This window comes from Carettochelys insculpta, chromosome 28 (assembly GCF_033958435.1).
Source record: "Carettochelys insculpta isolate YL-2023 chromosome 28, ASM3395843v1, whole genome shotgun sequence".
Taxonomy (NCBI): Eukaryota; Metazoa; Chordata; order Testudines; family Carettochelyidae; genus Carettochelys; species Carettochelys insculpta.
The window spans coordinates 2,940,668-2,960,172 of NC_134164.1; the positions used below are offsets into that span (position 1 = coordinate 2,940,668).

Below are 19,505 nucleotides of genomic sequence, written 5' to 3' on the forward strand. Positions count from 1 at the left end.
GGGGTTGGTCCTGCTTGGGACGGGGGCTGAACTCAATAACCTCTTGAGGTCCCTTCCAGCTCTATGATTCTGTGGTTCTCAGGGACAGCCCAGCTGAACCCACCTGTTTCATGAGAAGGAGGTGGGGGAGGATATCAACATTTCCAGCATCAGATCTGCCTGTCTGTGTGATACTTGTAGTCTAGGCAGTGCCCTGGGGTCAGCAAGTTGTTAGCGCTAACTGCCCACTAAGCAATGTTCCCTCTAAACTTTTCCATATATGTACAGATTTTTTTTCCAATCCATGTGCAGAATAAATTTTATGTGCACAGAGGCATGTGCAGATGTGCACCAGCCAGAGAAACAAAAATCCTAGTGGTGGGCATTCTGCTTATCAGCTGGGCAGCATCTGAATTGCTCCTGAGCAGCCACACAAGCACACGACTGAGAGGGAATGCTGCCCATAAGACACTTTTGTTTTTCATGTGTGAAAACCTGCCTCCCCTTCCTTCTACCTTTGACTCCTTTTGTGGCCATGCATGGCACGGGGAGTAGAAGGGGGAAATCAGAGGAGGCAGTTTTGCTGTTTTCCTTTCTCTTGCTGCCTCTCTGATGCTGTCACAGCTCCACCTGCATCCATGAGTGTTTTCCGCTCATGATGGGCCTCCTTCCCTGACCCATGCCTTTCCTGTGCCGTCTCTACAAAGTTTTCACCTCCCAAAGACTTTCCTAAAAATGAGCTAAAAGGTAGCTTGAGCTTGAGCTAAAAGGTAGCCTGAGCTAAAAGCCAACTGGCTCTCAGCTAAGGCTTAGAGGAGATTAGTATCAGAGAGGAGAGGAGAGGAGAGGAAATTCTTTTTCTGTGTGAGTGGTATACGTGTGACTACATGAGACAATGAACCACGCCTAGCAGGTGTGTAGGTTACGCTTTCTCTGTATATATACTGCAGTATTATCTACATTACTCGTTACAGTAGAATATAAAGTAATGAGTAACCTCTTTGTAACATTCCTTAACTTACTTTAGTAATTGTTTCAAACCACACGATGTTAAAGCAGACAAGGGAAGCTTTCATACCAGCAGGATCCAGATCAGGCGTCAGCAACCTTTGCAAGGCAGAGTGCCAAAATTTGACCCCTCTGTACAGTCAGTGCTGGTGATACTTTTTAAAGTCACTAATCGTCCTACTTACAACCGCTTTGTTAATAAATAAATTAATAGGCAGAGCTTTACCGTTTAGGTGGTGGTTGGTAGCATAAGCAAGCTCCCAGCTGCGTGAGGGAGAAAGGTCGGAACTGAGCACCCACCTTGCTTGAAGATGAAAATCGGCTCACGTGCCACTCTTGGCACCCGCGCCGGAAGTCGCTGACCCCCGATCTAGATGGATCAGTTAATGGACAACATGCCGTGCACACCTGCAAGTCTACACACGGGCCAATTCCTCTGCAACACAAGTGCACTTCAGAAATAACACCCCTCCTACAGTCTTCACGGGCTCCGTGTAGACGAGCCCGTAGAGACAAGGAACCAGTTCAGGTGTTTTTGCAAAATTTGTTGGCTAGCCACTGTCCTTGTCATCAGAGGGGTTTGACCAGTGTTTATTGCTTAAAGTCAAAAATCAAAAACCTCAATTGTAAGATTATATTCTTACATTTAAAAAGAAATCAAAACAAACAATTGTTTCAAAACAAATAAATGCAACTCGTCCCCTGGAAAATGTCAAAACAAGGCATTTTGGTATTCTCAGAGCTTTTTGCCCCCATTGAGATTTGAGCAAAGCTGACCTAATTTTTGCAAAGCATTCCAGTTTTGATTGAACTGCATAATCCAAGGCTATTGTTCCCTCTGTAGTTTTCCAACCAGCCCAGTTTATTATGAAACATTAATTTCAGATGATACTGCTTCCAAATTTGTTATAAAGCCAGGCTTCTGGAATCACAGTGTCCCCTGCCTTGTGTCTGTCTGTTTTAGGGTTTTATTCAGCCACCCATCACAATGACGTGTGAGCACCTAACTTGTAAAATCAATAGAGACAGTGAATTCCTTAATGGACTTTATCAAGTGTCTGTCATAGCTTCCTTTTTGAGAAAACAGCTGCTGGGGTAGGGTTTTGGGGGATTCTCATTTGATTTGTTTGTTTACAGTAGATTTTTGGGACAGAGGTGTTGGATAGAGAGGTTCCTGAGGTTGTCATTCATGCTACAGTGGGCTGGTATTTCCAAAGAGGAAGGTTTTGTAGCGTTTCCTAAAGAGAGTCAGGGCTTGTTTATGTAGTGTGGTAAAACAGGTGATTTTTGAACCATGCTGATATGCTGTGGTGTTGGATTCCTGTAGACCCTGCTGGTGTGCTTTCACCTAGTTCTGTTTGCAACGGTGCTAAGGTAAAGCACACTAGGGAAGCTTTAGTGCACAGCAGCAGGGTCTGTGCAGACCTGTTAATGCACAACACCAATGCAATTTTGAAATCACACCCCTCCTCCCCATGCAGTGCATACCCCAGTGTGTAGTCATGTCCGTAGGCCAGGGCTGGGGAACCTTTTTCGGGTAAGGGACCACTGTCCCACAGAAAAATCTGTTGGGGGCCACACACAAGCAAAAAATACCCAAACCCAAAAACCTCAGTGCTTGTCTACTCCCAAGTGAGAAGGAAAAAAAAATCCCACCCCCCTCTCTTACACTTAACTTGGTGTGTGCCATACTACAGCCCCATGGAGGAACTGTAACTCAGGGATTCCAGCCCACAGCATGGAGACGTGTCATGGCCCAGATCAAATTAACCCATGGACCAGATCCTACCCCGTTCCTTATAAGCTGAGTGCTTGTGCAGCCGCCCAGAAGAGATTCAGGTGCTGTTCAGCTGGTTAGTAGAGCGCCCCATGCCCACAGGCTGCAGCATGTGTTTGTACTGGTGGTGCACCTGTGCACATGCTGCAGTGCACATAACAAAATTTATTCTGCACGTGGGCAGAAGAGGTTGGAGGGAACACTGGTTGTGTCACTGCCTGCCTTGGCTAATAGCCATTGATGGACTGGTCCTTCATGATCTAATCTAATTATTTTCTGAAGCCAATTGTACTTTTGGCCTTCTCAACATCCCCTGGCAAGGAGTTCCACAGGTTGATTGTGCATTGTGTGAAGACGTGCTTCCTGTTGTTTGTTTTGAACCTGCTGCTGCTTCATTTCTCCGGGTGACCCCTGTGTCATATGTTCTACAAAGGGGAATCTAACACTTCCTTAGTCACTTTCTCCACCCCATTCACGATTTTATATCCCCACCCTTTGTCATCTCTGGATCCTGAGCTGTGCTGCCTGGGTCAACTTCTGCAGTCCCTGTACGCTGACCACTTGGGTGGCCACCCAGGAGAGATTCTGGTGCTGCCCAGATGATTAGCAGAGTGCCCACAGCTGGCAGCCTGTGTTTCTAGTGGTGGTGCACATCCACACATGCCTGGTGCACAGAACAAAATGTATTCTGCCCATGGATGGAAAAAGTTAGAGGGCAACTGGTCGCCCCTAGTGTGGTGTGAGTCTCAGAGACCTTTGATGAAGGGAGAGGACTGAGGCAATCGGCCTCAGAGCTCCCCTGGGAGAAGAGGAGAAGGTTTCTTGAAATCAGCCAGGGCTTGTTAAACCCTGCTCTATATAATCTGACCAGAACCTGATGCAGGGGATCCTGTTGAGATTCTGCATGCCAGATGTGGGCTGCAGCTGGGGGAGAGATGACAGGTCGCTCCCAGCCCAAAGCGGGCGTGGGGAGGCTGGGTTGGAGTGTATGGGAGGCGTAGAGAAAGGAAGATAAATGTATACAGTATGGCCATAAATCCAGCCCAGCACAAATCTCCTCCGCCTTTTTTTCCCCTTTGCAATCCCTTGACCCACCAGTGGAAAACTCGTTTTTTCAGCACTCTCTGATTTCCTTTTCAGAGTCGGAAGGACAAGGAAAGACCTAAACAGAAGCACAAAAAACGTCCGGAGTCTCCCACCAGCCTTGCTCCCTCCTCTGTGCCCGTCTCTGCCGAGAAGGTACCAGATCCATGAGGTCCCGGTGGCAGGGGGCAGGGGTGGGGATTTCTCTGCCACCTTTCTGGGGGAGTGAGGGGCAAAAGGGACTTTATCCATTTATTTTATTCCTGATTTCTCATGTTCTTCCTAATTTGCTCCTCTTCTCCTACTCCGACCTTAGGAATTTCTCACTATGGCTGTCTCTTGCTTTCTGGCAGTATTGAGGACCTCTTAAGCAGGCTGCACTCCCTGGTGGCTGAGTGGCAGGTCCTAGCCTGCTCAGCAGCAAATGTTTAGGTTTAAAGCAATAGAGGATCAGTCCATGTGTTGTCCTGTCTGCAGCTGTACCTTCAGGCATCTCCATTTTAGGGTAGGAAGAGATGGTTGGAGAACCAAGGTCCTGGCCCTTGCAGGCCCCATCAGGGCAGACAGGTAGCTACTGTGTTTTCTTAGTGTCTGGGGAAAACGAGGCACAAGGGGCTCATTCCCACCTGCCTTAAGGGCCCTTCATGAAAGACAGCAGAGCTTCCTACTGTGGAGCACAGCTACTATATGGGCTTTCCTGGATGCTGCAGACCTGTCACCATTCCCAGTGTCGGGGGCATGCAGCATCCCACAGGGGCCTGTTACAGCTCAGGGCTGCTCTAATTCGTGCCAGGGGCCAAACCCCAACATAAGTGGCACAGAAGTTGTGGAGCTTGATCAGAGCAGAGTCAGCGCCAGAGAGGTGAGATATCTTGCCCCAGATTCACACAGGAATCCATGGAGGAGCAAGAGCTAAAAGCCAGACATCCTGACTCCCAGGGCCTGTTTCCCCTCTCCTAGTGCCAAAGCAAATGACAATAACGCCAGCCTAGTCAGCTCAGTTACACTGGTGGGAGCCGAGCCAGGCTCTGGCGAGAACCCATTGAAAATGCAGCCCGGCAGTCGCCCTCAGAAAGTCTAATTTAAAAATAGAAAAATTGCTCCTAGTAAAACAAAAATACTCTACACTAATGGCATCTCCACATAAGCAATGCTCTGTGAGGAGGCCCAGGGCCAGGATGGTGGCAGGTCAGAACTAATGGTCCCTCTAGTATTTTCCATCCGTGGGTGGAATAAATTTTGTTATGTGCATCAAGGTGTGTGCGGATGTGCACCGCCAGTAGAAACACGCTGCTGGCTGGGGCACTCTGCTTATCAGCTGGGCAGCACCTGAATCTCTCCTAAGTGGCCACATAAGCGCTCAGCTTACAGGGGACACTGGTTAGGACAGAGGTGAACTAGTAGAACTGGGTGAGAGACCCAGAACTGGAGTAGCAGAGGGGTGTTTCTGCTCAGGAGAGAAGGGAATCATCCAAGTTGGGAGTGAGGCCCAGCATGGGAACAGCAGGGGAGATGCAGCTCGGAAATGAGGTGCCGAGCAGGGGAAGGGGGGATTCCAGGATTGGAATAGCAGGTGGGCCTTGCTGGGCACATTCCAGGTGCACCAGCTCAGCTGGCATGGAGTCCCACCCTTCACAGGTTTGCACCCAGCTTTAGTTGCAGTCTGTCTCTGGAGGGGCTGATTCCCCCCAGTTACCAGAGCTGCTGGAGACAGATGTGCTAAAAGGATTATTTCCAAGCTCCTGTCGAAATTTGAAACCTGGCTCCCGACTCGCCAGAGTGCCTCTCGGACAGTTACCCACTGTCTCCACCCAGGCCGCGCCAGACCTTTGTACGAGTGGGGGAAGGGCCTCACTCACTATGTGCAGGGATTGTTCAGCCCTTTGTAAGCCGAAATTCAGGTGATCCAGCTTACGCTGGCCGTTGCTGAGTAGCAAGGCCCCAGTTCTTTCCACAGGGTTGTTATTAACGAGTGGTATTCCCCTAGTGCTTGTACGCAGGTCCAAAACCGTTGCACAAACTTGCTCTGAGTGCGGTGCACCTCCTTCTGGGGAGGAGCACAGCGGCTGCTTGACAGCACACCGCAATGTTGCATGACTGTTCTGGGTTGGGAGTGAACAATCTATTTGAAGCTGCAGAGGGGTACATGGTGATAAATCTTGGCTCTGGTATGATGACACTAGTGCAGTTGCACAGCAGGAGACTCCTAATGTAGAGGGGCAAGCTCCATCTTGCACTAGTGTTACACAGCTGACCAGGGTATGCACTGGTGTAACGCAAAAATAACACCAGAAGAGTCAGGACTTTAGGCTGTGTCTACACGACAAACTTTGATCGGTGCAAATTACATCACCTGATTGCCGCCAAAGTATATCGCTGGAGCGTGTGCGTGTTTGGCTGCTTGCATCAGCAATATGCCGTACTCCATGGGTAAGAACCTGAGTGTCCCTCGGGCCACCATTCTGCACAAAGCCGCTTGAGAAGTGTTTGCAGTGCATTGTGGGCTAATATAAATGACTCAACCAGGGAATCTCTGGGAGACAGGGGCCAAGCTCCCGGCATGCAACTTTGACTGGTGGCGATTGGTAGAAGTACACCTACTGGAGTTTGGGGCCAAGTTAAGTGCTCAGGCTGTGGAGGTGGGTGGCAAACTCAAAAGTGTTTGGGGATGAACTAATTGGTAGAGCTGTCATCATTGTGCATCGCTTTACTGTGAGAGAGGCAGGGCAGTCCGGTGTTTAGAGCATGGGACCAGATGTCAAGAGAACTCGATTCCGTATCTGACACTGACAGTGACCCACTGGGTGACCTTGGAGAAGTCATTTCCCCCCATGCCTCCGTTTCCCCTCCCAACCAGTGTTCCCTGTCAGCTGGGAGCTTGTGCAGCCACTCAGGAGAGAGTCAAATGCCGCCCAGCTGATTAGCAGAGCCCCCACAGCTGGGTTTTGTTTCTACTGGTGGTGCACATTCACACATGCCTCTGTGCACGTCACAAAATTTATTCCCCAGACAGATGGAAAAAGATTAGTGGGAATGTTGGTCTGAATTAGTGGTGTAAAAGCCTGTTTAATAAGTATTAAACGGTAAGTGGACCCCGTAGCAGTCAAGGGTTTCTCCAGTCGGGATGACGTGCCCCCAGCTCTCAGCACTCCCACAGCTTCTGTGGAGCAGCACTCCTCTGACCAGGCTGGAGTGCAGGCCTGGCAGGACTGGAGCTGCCACCTGACTTTGGCTGGTGGAGGTGCTGCTCCAGCCCCTCCCAGTTAACTGGTTAATCATTAACATCCCTGCTCCCAACCGCCTGGCTCTTCCCTGTAGCGGCTGTAAATCTTTCAGTGCCTGAGGATGTGTCTGTCCCATGTCTAGCACAGTGGGGCCCTGATCTCAGTTAAGTGCTTCTGTAATACCGCTAATGGTATGGCCCCCTGGAGATGGTCCTATCAGCTACCAAGCTGCACTCCGCTTCAGATCCCAGCTAGGTCCACCCAGCCATGGCTTTCTCCCAAACAGCAGCGCTCACTTCCTCCTGCCCCTGCAGGCCCTGGGCACTCCTGCCAGATGCCCCCGGGCAGACAAACCAGGCCTCGTGAGAGCCTCCTGCAGCCACTGACCTAGCTGTCCTCCTGGCCTCTGGGCTTATCCCCACAGCTGGCCTCACTCACCACATTCCAGGCATGCCGGTGGCTCTGTGGGCACAAAGGCTGCCCGGCTCTGGAGCCCGTACCCTGTCCAGCGGCAGTGTTGAGGGCTAACAGCGGGGAGAGCGGGCTCTGTTACACAGCAGGAAGCAGCCAGGCTGTCTCAGCTGTGAAGGAGCTGGACTTCTGAGGGCACTGGCACCAGGGAGCCTTTGGTCTCTCAGCTGCCAGACTAAGTTGAATCCAGACTAAGTTGCAAGTTGCCTGGGTTCCTTCAGCACACCCCGTTGGCAAGGTGCAGGGATGGGGGATCTCGTACTGGGCAGAGCCGTGTCATCCCTTTGGTTTCTTGAGGACCATCCGAAAGCCTGCCAGGTCTGAAAGAATTAGCCTGTCTGGCAAGCGTCACATCATTTTTTTTCATCCACATGCAAAATAAATTTTGTGCTGTGTGCCCAGGCCTGTGTAATGTGCAGCACCAGTAGAAACACAGGCTGTGGGCAGTCTGCTGATCAGCGCGGTGGCATTTGATCTCTCCTGGGTGTCTGCCCAGGCACTCAGCTTACAGGGAAGACTGCAGAATCACCCCTCTGTGGAAGCTGGCGAGAGTCACTCAAGGAATGGAGACTGGGGCCGGACTGAATCCGAGAGGATAGGATGTCTGCAGCCAAACATCCGAGCCCTGCCAAGGGCAGCTGTGGCAGCATTCTCCCTTTCTCCTGGCACCCTGTGCTCGGAAGGAGCACGGGCAGCCCTTGGCATCCAACCCCGCCTGCAGGCTGCCAGCTAATCTCTTTCAGCTTGGCCGGGAGAGGGAGTTGGTAGCATGGTTGCCACGGCAGCCCCATCTCCAGAGGGATTTGTGCTTCTGTCCCAATATGCAGACAGCCAGGATCAAAGCTCGTCAGTGCTTTTAATGAGGGCAGGAGCTGGGGGAGGGTGGAAGGAGGAAGAAGGGGGAAGGGAATTGCTAACTCGGGCAAATATTTAGGTGCCAGAGGAGCGGCACAAACGCTGTGTAACTCTGAACTTCTCAGTCCATCAGTCAGGCCCTTTTGCCACCAGATCTCACCAGCCTGCACTGGGGCCAGGATGGAGGAGCTGCTGATGGGACTGGGCTAAAAGGGATAGGGGTGAGTGGAGACAGAAAACAGGTTAACCCTCCGCTTTGCTGCCACCTTCTTCTCTAGAGACTCAGTCCAATGGCACTTGTTATTTCTTGCAGCCAGGTGTGTAGGTGGGGGGCAGCTCTGGGGAACAGATAAGCCTGTAGGAGACCTGGGCTCAGTTCTTGGCTCTGCCCAGGAGTGTCTTGTATGAGGGGTTCCCTCTAATTTTTTCCATTCATGGGCAGAATAAATTTTGTTATGTGCACCAAAGCACAGGGGGACATGCACCACCAGTGGAAACACATGCGGTATGGGCTGCTGCGAGCGCTCTGCCAGTCAGCTGGGCCACATCTGACTGTCTTCTGGGTGGCCGCCCAAGCCATTCAGCTTACAAGGAACACTGTTTGTATGGCCTTGGGCAAGTTACCAAGAGGTATCTGGTTTCTGACTCCCTTGGGTTCTAATGGAAGTTAGGAGCCTAAATACAGGTTGAACCTCTCTCATCCAGCACCCTTGGGACCCGACTGGTGCCGGATGAGAGAATTTGCCGGACCACGGGAGGTCAATATTGTGTAGTACATCACCGACACTCCCACTGCTGACTGGGCTTTTAGAAGCCACTAGGGGTAAATTACAGCTAAATAACAGCACAGAACTCTGGGCGCCAGCACTGGTGGCTGGAAACAGACTTCATGGAATTGCAGGAACTTTGGCCACACCCATGAGAAGTGGTTGTCCAGCAAATTAAAATCATGCTGGATTACAGATGTTGCTGGATGAGAGAGTTTTGGATTAAGGCTCTGGGCCCTAAATGCCTTTGAAATCCTGATCCAGACAGTCCATCTGCACTGCAGTTAGAGCCCCATGACTGGAGCATTGCAGCCAGCTCATGCCGTGGGGCTGTTTTATTATGGTATAAATGTTGGGGCTTGGGCTCTGGGACCTTCTGCCGCTCTGCACCTTCTCTCCCTATGTGTAAAACCAGGGGAACAGCACTGGTCTACTTCCCAGGGAGGATAGCTAGAGTAATGAGTGTGAGCTGCTCAGTAACAAGGGCCCTGTCAGTACCATGGGTAACTGGTCCCTGGGACAGCGCACAGAATGCTGGGAGGTTGGTGGGGTGCTGCGGAGGGGCTGTTGTGTTGGGCAGGATCCAGGGGTGAGGCTGGACTGTTTGGGAGCAGGTTGGGTCGTGTGCATGAGCAGAAACTCGTACTGCAGCAGATGCATGGCTGCTGCGGTCTCAGGTATCCAAGCATGGCACACAACAAGGAGCTGTCTGTCTCCTCTCCCCACCCCCGACCGTAGCCCCGAGGGGGCCATCTCGGCTCTGCCTAGTGCACTTGCAGTAAATCTGCTGCCTTTCCTGGCTGCCCCAGCTGCTGTCTCCCAGCAGCTGCAGACATCCCGATCGCTTGTTGACACGCACTCCCACATGCTTCTCTGGGCCGGCACATCTGGCAGGCCAGGTCAGCTTCCTCGGAGCTCTGCAAGCCTAGCAAGCCAGCCGTGCCAGGGCCGCCCCTCACCCGCTCTTCCAGGTCAGGTGCTGGGAAGGGAAGGTGGGGAGGGGGAAGCACGTGATTGGACATTTCCATCCCAGAGACTGGGCTGTTGTCAGGGCTTCCCAGTGTCATCTGAGCCTGGCTGTGCACCAGCAGGAGCCAGAGCCCCATGCTGTCAGAGCGCTGAGAACAGGCTGGTTTCATCTTGATTTGCCATCCCTGCAGCTGCATGCGAGGCAGCAGGGGGCAGGAGGGGAAGCTCAAGTTTTCCAGTTCAAGGCTTAATTAAGCACACGGGACCCTGCGCTAAGCCCCCTCACGTCCCTTCTGGCGTGACGCATGGTCGCAGCACACAGACCGAAGTCCGGACAACTGGCTTCTCTGCAGCTTTGGGCGGCCCTGACAAGGGGGCAAGAAAGACAGGACAAATCTGCTGGGGAACTGCCCCCCCCACCCCACCCCCGTCAGCTTGTAACATCTGTATTAATAAAACAACATGGGATGAGGGGTGGCAGATCCCAGTAAACATGATGCCCAGCCCATGGAGAGAAATCTGGGGTCCCGATAGATGTGACTTTTGGCCTGATCCTGAAATCTGTTCTGCACTGCAGCATCTGAGTGCCTGCCAGCCACACCCGGAAGGCGCTCAGCTAGTTCAGTGGGGAGGATGAGATATGAATCAAGAGAGGATAGAAATAGCCAGTGGGAGTTTTGCCATTAGCATCAATGGGAGCAGAGACAGCCGTGAACCTCGTTTGCTCTGTTGCCCCCTCCTGAGGACATAGGTAACAGTGCTGACCTGTGTCCTCCTCAGCTGGCGTCATTCACTGACAGCTGCAAAGAGCTCTGAGTCTCTCAGAGGGAAGGTGCTGCAGAACATCAATGCATTATTAGCAGCTCCCGCTGGAAGTTGGGAGTAGAGCACCGAACGGCCCTTCAGTGCCCAGGGACTCCCCTGGGTAATGTCCCTTCTGCTCTCTCCCATCCATAGGCAGAATCAATCTTGTTGTGTGCACTGAGGCCAGTGCGAATGTGCGCCACCAAGAAAAACAAGCTGCATACGCTCAGCTCATCAGATGGGCAGCTTGGGAAGGTCTCCTGAGTGGTTGTACAAGTCCGCAGCTTACAGGGAACCCGGGCCCCAGTTGTTGTGACGAAGCAGCCACGTTAGCGTGCTGCTAAGAAGAGGAGGGTGGTGCAGGGGTTTGGGATTTAGAAGACTGGGTGAGGTGGAGAGTGTCTCATTTTCAAAAGGCATATAGGAGCCGGAATCCTATCCCCTGTCAAAGAGCTTCTGCCTTGAGTGCTGAAATCCCTGGGAAAATGCAACTTAGGCTCCTTAATCAGTTAGGCACTGCAGAGCCTAAATACCTTTTCAGATCTGGGCCTTCTGTCTCTCTGTGCCTCTGGTCCCCATCTGTAAAATGGGGAGACCAGCAGGGTCCTTCCTCACGGGGCTGTGGGGAGCATAGAGTCAGTAACGACTGAGGCGCTCCCTTGCTGTGTGTGATGGAGCCATTGCCGTTCTGGAGGCTCAGGGCTCTTGCTGTAGGGGTCACCCATGGTCAAAATTCCCTCTGTAACTAGCAGCTGGTTAATTCTGTGCCCTTTGGGCGGCTGCTTCCCTGCAAGCATTTGTCCGGCCTGGCTGTCACTGGATCATGCACGGTTCCCATCTTCCCCATGCTGCCCCCCACACCCAGTCAGTATTAGTTTAATCCAAGGCAGGCCCTTCTAGACGAGTGTCATCCACCCCTCCCCCTGCTTCCTCATCAGTGGTTCCCTCTAGCACTCATCCCACCAATCAGAGCGCAAAGAGACGCTCCTCTGATTTCCGACAAATAAATGAATGAATCAACAGCTCGGATGCTGCAGAGGGTCGGAGGGAGGCCAGGAAACAGGTACAGCTGCACAGGGGGTTAGCGTGGGGCTCTTGGAAGGGGGAGGGGGTGGGATCTGGCCCTTCCATCTCCTGGCTTGTGGACCGTGGAATTTGATTCTGGGTATGATTCATGGCTCAGTCGGGCTGGGAGACCCATCTCATGTGGGGTTTTCTTAAACAGGCCTTTAAAATGTAAATGCCAGTGAGATTTTACGAGGGACCTGTCGCATTCGCAGCACGGTGGGGGGGCGAGGGTGTTTCTCCTCAACATGCTCCCCCGCGCTATCCAAAACACACACGTACAATGCATCCTCTGGAACTGGCCCCCCTTCTGGTGAATTTAGTGCTGGTGGGAAGTGGACAGCCCTAGAGCCTGAAAACATCTGTGTTGCAATTGGAGAGGTACCAAGTGGACAGCAACATGGAAGTCTTCCCACCCCCCAACAGCCCCAGTGCTCAGCTGGACAGACCACCTCTCAGAATGAGAGAGGACTGAAATCTCTATGGTCTATTCGGTCTTCCTTAGGTTTTGTATTACGGTAGTGCCAGATGAGATTGAGGCCCTGTTGCGCTAGGTGCTGTACGTATGCGCTCCCTGTCTATTTGTTTATGTTTAATTTGGCCACCAAGAATTGTTTCACAGCTCTCATGTCACCCCACTGGGCTGCCAGTCCCCGGTGATCTGCAGACTTCCTTTGTGGCTTGCTAGATTAAAAAGAAGCCTCTTTGATGGGGTTTGTCAGTAGCTCTCTCTCTCTGCTTCTCTGTAGCTTTGAACACTAGGTTGGAGGATCAGAAGAAATGGATTTGGTGGGGGGGAGAGTCTTGAGGGCTTTGCACCCATTCTGACTCCTATCTTCAGGAGCACGTGTCGGCACCCTGGCACAGTTGCTGGAGACTTGAAGCATGCTTTCACTGTGGCTTTTGAACAGCCTCATGGTATCCCATCACTCCCAGGTTCCACCTCCTCCTCCCCTTCTACCCTCTGCTCGCAGATGTGGAAGTCGGAAAGATTTTCCTGCTCCCTCTGTGATCATAAATCAAAAGAGTTTAATCTTCAACATGCAGAAGTTAGTGATGAGAAAACACAGATTCTCCCCCCAGCCCCTTTTCCAATTTCCACCACTCCCTTCCTTCTGTCTTTCATATTCCCAGCACATCTGGCATGCATTAGGCTGCCAGCCATTAGATTGTGTGGATTGATTAATTCAAGATGGGGAAATGGGGATAGATTATTATACGGGCATCAGCATTCCCTCTAATTTTGTCCAGCTATGGGCTGAATAAATTTTGTTATGTGCACCAAGGCATGTGGGGATGTGCACCACCCATAGAAACCCAGGGTGCCATCTTTGTGGCATCTGAATCTCTCCTGGGCTGCCACCCAAGTGCTTGGTTTACAGGGAACACAGCCAGGCATTGATGTGTCTGTATCACAGACCTATTTTTTCCTCTCTCCAAGAGGTGTACATAAATTGTACTTTCTGGGCATAGTTATTTAGTTATACACCTTTCAGCACCCAAAGCAATTTCCCTCTTACTCCTTGCAGTCAACATACCTGAACTGTACAAATCATTCCCTGGATTGGATTAGCCACACCTTTGACAATATGTGGAATTTGTTACAATTTTCCTTCAAATCTTAATTTTCCTTTCCTTTTTTAACTCCTTCTGGTTTGCTTATAATTTCCTGGTGCTAAAGTGCCTCTAGCAGAAAATAGTGTTAGGTTTTCTTTGAATTATCCTATTGATGGGCTGATGTTTTGCTAGACACAAGCGCATATTTTGTTCCTTTTTTGGGCCCAATCCCACAACAGTTACACGCTCATTGGTTTATGTGGAGGCTTTGGATCCACAAGGGTTGTAAGACTAGAACTTGAACCTAGCTGTGGGTGCTCCACTGGGTGGCATTAGAAGTTCTCTTGAGCAGCCGCCCCAGGGCTCAGCTTACAGGGAACACTGCCCCCAAAAGAGCTGATATGGGAGAATATTGCTCTTCTACCCACTGTTGAGTGGGGAGAGAAAATTGGCCATGGGCTGTGTTTGGACTGTCTCTTTACTGGAGGAGAAATTCCATCACATGACAAATCACCAAGGAGAAAGACAGTTGCATGCTGGCTGACTCTTTGTCCTTGTTACTTTTCTGCTTTCCAGGCTTCCACTGCCCATCATGAGGGCAGCAAAGAGACCTCAGAGATCAGCAGGTCAGAGGTGAAAGGCAAGAAGTCCTCCAGCCATGGCACCAGCCACAAGGGGAAGAAGACGGGAAGCGGGAAACCCTCAGCCAGCTTCACCTCAGCTCCCTCCAGTAGCACTTTCCAGCCTGCAGGTAAGGGGGGGTGTGTCACATTGGAGGGAGAGAGCTGGACCCTTGTTGGAGCCTCAAATGTGTTTCATGATACCAGCTTTTGAGTACCACGGAGCAGGGACGATGCACCTGGTGCTAGATCCTGCTGCAAGTGCAGGGAGTTGGACTTAGATGACCTTTCAAGGTCCTTTCCAGTTCTGTGATTTTTGTTACATGACCTTGAGCGAGTGGTGCTCCACTGTGCCTCGGTTTCCCCCCTCTAAAATGATACTGACTCGCCTTCTGGGGGAGTTAGAAAACTTAATTAATTGCTAATTGTAAAAGCCCTTGAGAGGCCACCAGACTCTTGTTTTATTAACGCCATATGGGGACAGGACAACCAGGTCCAGATGTGGATTGGAGTTGTACTCCTGGATGGGCCTTGTCTTCACTGCAAGGAAAGGAAGGTCCATCTGTCAGAGTGGAGGGCAGAGGGAAAGGAAAATGCACAGAGGCAGCCTGTTCAGCACCTGCCTTTCCCCTCTTGAGTCAATGGTGTCCCCTCCTTAACTGTGAGACAGGCCTGAACCAAACACCCCTGAGCTCACGTGTAGCTCTGACCTCGCCCGAACCATTGTGATAACCATCCCTGCCTCTCGCGCCTTTCCTCCTGTGGGACACCGAACTAGGCTGCAGGGGCAGTCACCTCCCCACAAACAGTGCCCTGCATGATGGCAGGGTCCTTAGTCTTGTAATGAGCCTGGTAACCCACCTCTCTGTTGGAGAGGGTTGCCGCACTGTGTCTTAGACCCTGTACTGCTGATGGTGATCCTCCTCTAGATCAGGCATCTGGGCTTTCTCAGCAAGAGGATTTGAATTCTGAATTGCTTTCCTCTTTGCACCCCCCAGGTACCTCGTGCAGCTCCCTGCAGTGCTCCCAGGATTTTGTGACATTCCCCAAGCTCGAGCAAGAGGAAGAGAAGTACCGGAAGCCCATCTCCTCCTCCTCCTCTTCCCACTGCTCCCCGCTGTATGAAGGGCAGAAAGGGGACGTCTTCGAGCAGAAGGTCGTCTTCTCCGGCTTCGGCTCCATCATGCGCTTCTCCACCTCGGCAGTGAGCCAGCAGCGGGGCCGTGTCGCCTCCCCTGTGGACTACAAGGCCTCGAACCCTGTGAGTGGCTCTGGGGGCGGAGGCAGTGGTGGTGGCAGCAGCCATAAGCGTATGCCGTCCCTCAGCATCGAGGACGGGGAGGTGCTGAAGGAGAAGAAGCACAAAGTCAGCAAGAAAAGCAAGCACGGGCCAGGCAGGCCGAAGGGGGGCAAGAACAAGGAAGTGCTCGGGAGCCAGCTGACTGGCTCCACAGCTACTTCCTCCTCGCCCTTCTCCGGGGGCTCCCTCGTCAGCTCCAGCATCGGCAACACCTCGCGGTCCTTCAGCCACACCGGGACCCTGCCCAGCCTTAGCCTGGAGTCCCCGCTGCTAGGCTCAGGTATATTCTCCTCCCATGGCATGGGACTCCCGTCAGCCTCCTTTCCCACTGGCTCTCTTCCCAGGGTATTTTGGTACCTGTCGTCCATTGAAATCCGTGAGAGTCGGAGCAGTGAACACCTCTGGCTGATGTCTGAATCCCTCCCCAGTGAACACAGGAGTTCCTCGCCAAGTTTTCCGCCTTTTAGGCTCCATTCCAGATATCCAGAAACACCAGGTCATGTTCTCCTTCTAACCAGCCTTTCTGCTCCACCCAGGCCTGTGCCCTCCTGCCTCCATTCCAAATGACTGTAGAAATCCAGACCATGTTTTTCCTTCCTGTCTAAGGCTAGGTTCAGAATCCCTCCCAGGTGAGCACAGGATCCCAATGGCAGGTTCAGAGGGGTCGCTGTCTGAGTCCATATCCGCCAGAACAACAGGTCCTATGGCACTTTGTAGACTAACAGGGTTTTTGGAGCATAAGCTTTCGTGGGCGGCGTTGGAATCTTTCCTGCATGGCCCCACAGCTTACAGGGGACACTGTTCCTGACCAAACTGTGCTACAAGGCCGGCATGCAGCGCTGCCCTGATCACCAAGAACCAGCGCTCACAGACTTGGGGCGCTGGCCAGCAACACAGAAACTTGCTGAGGGCCAAGTGAAATTAAGTTGAGCTAGATCTGGCCAGTAGGCCAGAGGTTCCCCACTCCAGTGTTTCCGCGAAGCTGAGTGCTTTCATGACTGTCCAGGAGAGATTCAGGTGCTGCCCGGCTGATTAGCAGAGCACCCAGAGCCGGCAGCCTGTGTTTTGATTGGTGGTGCACATCCCTCAGTGCACATAACAAAATTTATTCCACCCACAGATGGGAAAAATTAAAAGAAACCCTTCCCCACTCCTGCACTAATCCCATGTTAGGGGTAGGCCAGGATAGGTAAAAATGGGTGACTTGTATGTGTGAAGCTGGGGCCGCCTGGCTCTGCCACACAACTCTGCTTGCTGGAAAGGATGGCAGTGCTGCTGAGCTGTGGCAGGAAAGGGTTAAGGCAAAGGAGCAGGAGGAGGAGCCTGGGGCTTAAGCCTGTTTCTAAGGCTTGACACTTTTTGGCAGCAGGGCCAGTCTATTGTGGGTTGTTTGCAGATGCTCCTATTTAGGTCAAATTAGTTGGGGAGGGTGTAATTTTGTTGCATGTGCCTGGGAGCAGCGGCCCCCTCTGTCTGGGCTGGCTGAGAGAGTTTGGGGGAGGGGGCGGGGGTGTGAATTGGGGATGTAATCCAGGGAGTAGCTCCGAGGAACTGCTGCAACCTCCTTGGCCATAACCCTGGCTGATATTTCACCTCCTCCCCCATCCTGGGGAACAACAAAGAGATGTTGCAGTGCGAGGGGGAGGAGTACATTGGCTTATTCTCCCCCCTCCTGGAAAAGGATGTTGGCAGCTGTTCTGCAGGATCCAAGCCCTAGGGCCACTGTCGGGGAAGGCAGACAGAGCCCCTCCCTGGACTGTCATTCCCCCACCCTCCTGCCTCCTTATTCAGCCTCACCACACGCCTATGCACCATTGCCTGTGATGCACGTGGGAGCATGTCTACAGCGAGAGAGGAGGAGTCTTAGCTGCTGGAGTCGCTTTGCCTGCCTGAGCCTTTGGACAAAATGTTTTGTGCCTTGGTTTTTGTGGCTGCAGAATGGGAGCATCCAGGGGAAGGGCAGAGCTCCATCCCCACTTGTTCCAGATGCTAGGGCTGTAGGGGCATCTGAGCTCTCTGGGACCAGAGATACCAGAGCTGGCCATGTGCCAAAAGGTCTCCCTTCCATTCTAGAATCCAAGACAGTAAATGAGATGCTCCATGCCCCTCATCTGTAAGGCAGCAGGGGGCTCTCTTAGGCCTCAGTCTTCAAGTAGCTGCTCTTTACTGCGTGCCTTGGGTTTTGGGGAGCCCAGCCGGAGATACCTCGGGTCTGGTTTTCAGCGGGCTTTGCACCCCTAGAGTTCCAGATGAATCAGCAAGTGCTGAGGGTGCTTTGCATTGTTCCATGTAAGCTGAGCACTTGGGCAGTCACCCAGGAGAGATTCAGGTACCATCCAGCTAAGCAGCAGAGTGACCACAGCCGGCAGCCTGTGTTTCTGTTGGTGGTGCATATCCTCACATGCCTCGGTGCATATAACAAACTTTATTCCACACACGGATGGAAAAAATTAGCAGGAACAGTGGCTCAGCCCCCTCTGAAAAACTTATTCCCCCAATGGACGCACCTCAAATCAGTGGATACACAAAAGCTTTAGGCCCCAATTAAACAAGGTTCCCTAAGTCACTGGGTGGGCTGCTTTGTGGACTCACTTGTCCCTCACTTGTTGTGGGGCAGGGAGGATTCTAATCCAAGCTGCGAATCATCACCCAGCCCCTGACTGTCTTTCCTCAGCAGGGGCAGACTCATAGCTCAGGGGTGTGCAAAGTGGGCAGGGAGTGGGCCTCTTCGGGGGGACATGACATTTCATAGGGAGGTGTAGCATGAGCGGCTGCTGGGTCTCAGGATCATCTGTCTCATTGAAAAGGTTGAAATCTGTGACTGTTTTGATGGCTGCGTATTCACATTGATAGACCGATTCGTAACATTCTTACGTTCCACAGACTTATTTTTCTGACCGTTTTTTTTTTTTCATATGAACATAATTGAAATTTCTGTCAGTTTGGGTGACATTAGACTGGTTGGGGGTGGGGTGGAGAGGGGCGCTAATTGCAGAGCCAAAAAGTGGGGCCCCATGTAAAAAGTTTTCTCACCCCGTCCTAGATCATGGTCTTGGGAGAATTCAGTCCATCAGAAGGAAGATCAACAGGGTAACTTGATGACAGTGTAAGACATTCCTTCATAGGGAGAAACAGCCAGATATTAAAAGGGTCTTTAATCTAGTGGAGAAACGGGAATGAAGGGCTGGAAGCAAAAGCCTGAGAAATCCAAAGCAGAGCCAAGGGGGTCCTTTCTCATGTTGTGGGAGACCGAGCTCAGGACAGACACCCTGGGGCAGTGGTGGGCTCCCCATGGCCTGAGGGGCTTCACAGTCAAGGTTCTTCAGAAGGTTCTTTAGCCCAGCCCAAGTTGCAGGGCTCAGTGCAGGGGGAGCTGAGGTGGTGCTAGGCAGGAGGTCTCACTCGATGTCCCAGTGGTCTCTCCTGGCATAAACCCCATCAGCTCTGAATGCTGAGCCTGGAGTTCTTACTGCTCCCCCTGCCTCACCCCCGCTGTGTTTTCCATTCAGGCATCTACACCAGTAACAAGGACCCCATTTCCCACGGGGGTGGGGTGCTGCGGGCCGTGTGCAGCACACCCCTCTCCTCCAGCCTCCTCGCACACCAGGGCACCTCCTCGCTCCCGCAGCTCAGCCGCTCGCCCTTCGCGAGCACCATCCCCACCTCCTCTTCCTCCGCCGTGTCCACCACTCAGGTAAGGGCGCTGGGACAGGAGCACACGGTGCGTTGGGTGGGCTAGGTTCAGGGGCTGATTCAGTTCAGCCTGGTAGCGCAATGCAGCTTAAATGGGAGGCGGCTGGTGGGTTTTCCTCCTTCGGAGCAATGAGGAGGTGGAACCTTAATTGCTCCACAAGTAAGTAGGCTGGAGTCCACCACCTTTGTTCCTTGAGCATGTGGGAAACCTCACTTCCTGCACTGCAGCTCCCTGAGCTCCATCTTGCCAGCACCCACTGCCTGACAGATTCAAGTCGCCGATCCCCTCTCCACCAGTCAAATAAGGATGATCTGGTGGTTGGCAGGCTAGCC

The 19,505-nt window shown here is 52.3% G+C and overlaps 1 protein-coding gene across 2 annotated transcripts in view; it reads left to right on the forward strand.

Moving 5' to 3' along the window:
- The window catches only part of MLLT6 (MLLT6, PHD finger containing), a 72,692-nt gene that overhangs the window by 33,630 nt on the left and 19,557 nt on the right, over positions 1–19,505 (forward strand). For both annotated transcript variants that reach the window (XM_074978781.1, XM_074978780.1), the window contains exons 8-11: positions 3,905–4,003; positions 14,136–14,310; positions 15,178–15,759; positions 18,989–19,173. In XM_074978781.1, coding sequence (XP_074834882.1) covers positions 3,905–4,003; positions 14,136–14,310; positions 15,178–15,759; positions 18,989–19,173 — 1,041 coding nt within the window. The remainder of the gene's footprint in view (positions 1–3,904; positions 4,004–14,135; positions 14,311–15,177; positions 15,760–18,988; positions 19,174–19,505) is intronic.